At 41.4% G+C, this 1,325-nt stretch overlaps 1 protein-coding gene across 1 annotated transcript; it reads left to right on the plus strand.

Annotated features, from left to right (window-relative positions):
• The first annotated feature begins 300 nt into the window (after positions 1-300).
• On the plus strand, positions 301-1,167 carry LOC140968838 (uncharacterized). Its single transcript, XM_073429959.1, has 2 exons — positions 301-586; positions 785-1,167. Exons 1-2 carry the CDS (start codon positions 301-303, stop codon positions 1,165-1,167), a joined length of 669 nt encoding a protein of 222 aa, XP_073286060.1.
• The last annotated feature ends 158 nt before the right edge of the window (positions 1,168-1,325 follow it).

Consider the following 1,325-nt stretch of genomic DNA (forward strand, 5'->3'; position numbering starts at 1 on the left):
TTTGCGTTCCAAATAGATGGAACCTTGTGTCTGTCAGGAAGAATCTTAGTTCCAGAAGTTTCTGAATTAAGAGACGAAATTTTATCTCAAGCTCATAGGAGTAAGTTGAGTATCCACCCTGGAAGCATGAAAATGTATAAGGATTTGAAGATCAAGTTTTGGTTGAAAGGTATGAAGAAAAGTGTGTACTAGTTTTTAGCCAAGTGTTTGGTTTGTCAGCAAGTGAAAGTTGAACATCGACGACCAGGAGGATTACTTCAGAATCTTCCTATCCCTGAGTGGAAGTGGGAGCATGTGACGATGGATTTTGTCATCCATTTGTCGTTGTCTTCTAAGAATTGTGATGTCATTTGGGTTGTTGTGGACCGACTGACTAAGTCAGCACATTTTGTTCCATATAGTCGGGAATATAGTTTCGATCGCATGGCAAGACTATACATCCAAGAGAATCTTAAATATCATGCTGTGCCAACAAGTATAGTCAGTGATAGAGATCCACGCTTTACCTCAAGGTTCTGGGGAAGTTTTCAAAAAGCGTTGGGAACGACATTGAGTCTTAGTACTGCCTATCATCCAGAGACCGATGGTCAGTGTGAGAGGACCATTCAGACACTCGAGAACATGTTGTGTGCTTGTGCTTTGGATTTTGGACCAGCATGGCATGATCATCTGCTGCTAGTGGAGTTTGCATATAACAATAGCTACCACAGCAGCATTGGTATGGCTTCGTTCGAAGCATTATATGGTAGACGTTGTCGTACTCCAATTTTTTGGGATGAAGTAGGAGAACGACAAGTGCAAGGACCTGAATTAGTGCAGCAAGCGATATATGTAGTGGAATTGATCAAGAAGAGAATTAAAACTGCACAAGATCGTCAATCGTGTTACGCGAATACCAAGCGTAGACCTCTACAGTTTATGCCATGGGAAAAAGTTTTCCTTAAAGTTTCACCATTTCGCAGGATGATGAGATTTGGACTCAAGGGAAAATTAGCCCCAAGATTCATCATACTTTTTGAGATCTTGGAATGTGTTGGAAATTTGACATATCGATTGGCTTTGCCGTCGTATCTGTCCAGCATTCATAATATCTTTCATGTATCTTTGCTACGACGGAATGTAGAAGATGAATCGCACGTTTTTGATCCGACAGATGTTCAACTTTAAGAAGACTTGACTTATGTCGAGCAGCCGCTTTTAATCCTGGGTAGGAAAGAGAAAAAGCTCAGAAACAAGATCATTCCACTTGTTCTATTGCAATGGCAACGCCGAGGTACTGTAGAGGCGACTTAGGAGTTAGAGAGTCGTATGCGCTCAGAGTATCC

Source organism: Primulina huaijiensis, unplaced genomic scaffold, assembly GCF_012295235.1.
Source record: "Primulina huaijiensis isolate GDHJ02 unplaced genomic scaffold, ASM1229523v2 scaffold37871, whole genome shotgun sequence".
Lineage (NCBI taxonomy): Eukaryota > Viridiplantae > Streptophyta > Magnoliopsida > Lamiales > Gesneriaceae > Primulina > Primulina huaijiensis.

What these genes read in the sequence shown, in the direction of transcription:
- LOC140968838 (XM_073429959.1), top strand. Translation starts at nt 301, where the DNA reads ATGGATTTTGTCATCCATTTGTCGTTGTCTTCTAAGAATTGTGATGTC. An exon ending in CTATCATCCAGAGACCGATG is followed by an intron (nt 587 to 784) that starts GTCAGTGTGAGA and finishes GGGATGAAGTAG; the next exon opens with GAGAACGACAAGTGCAAGGA.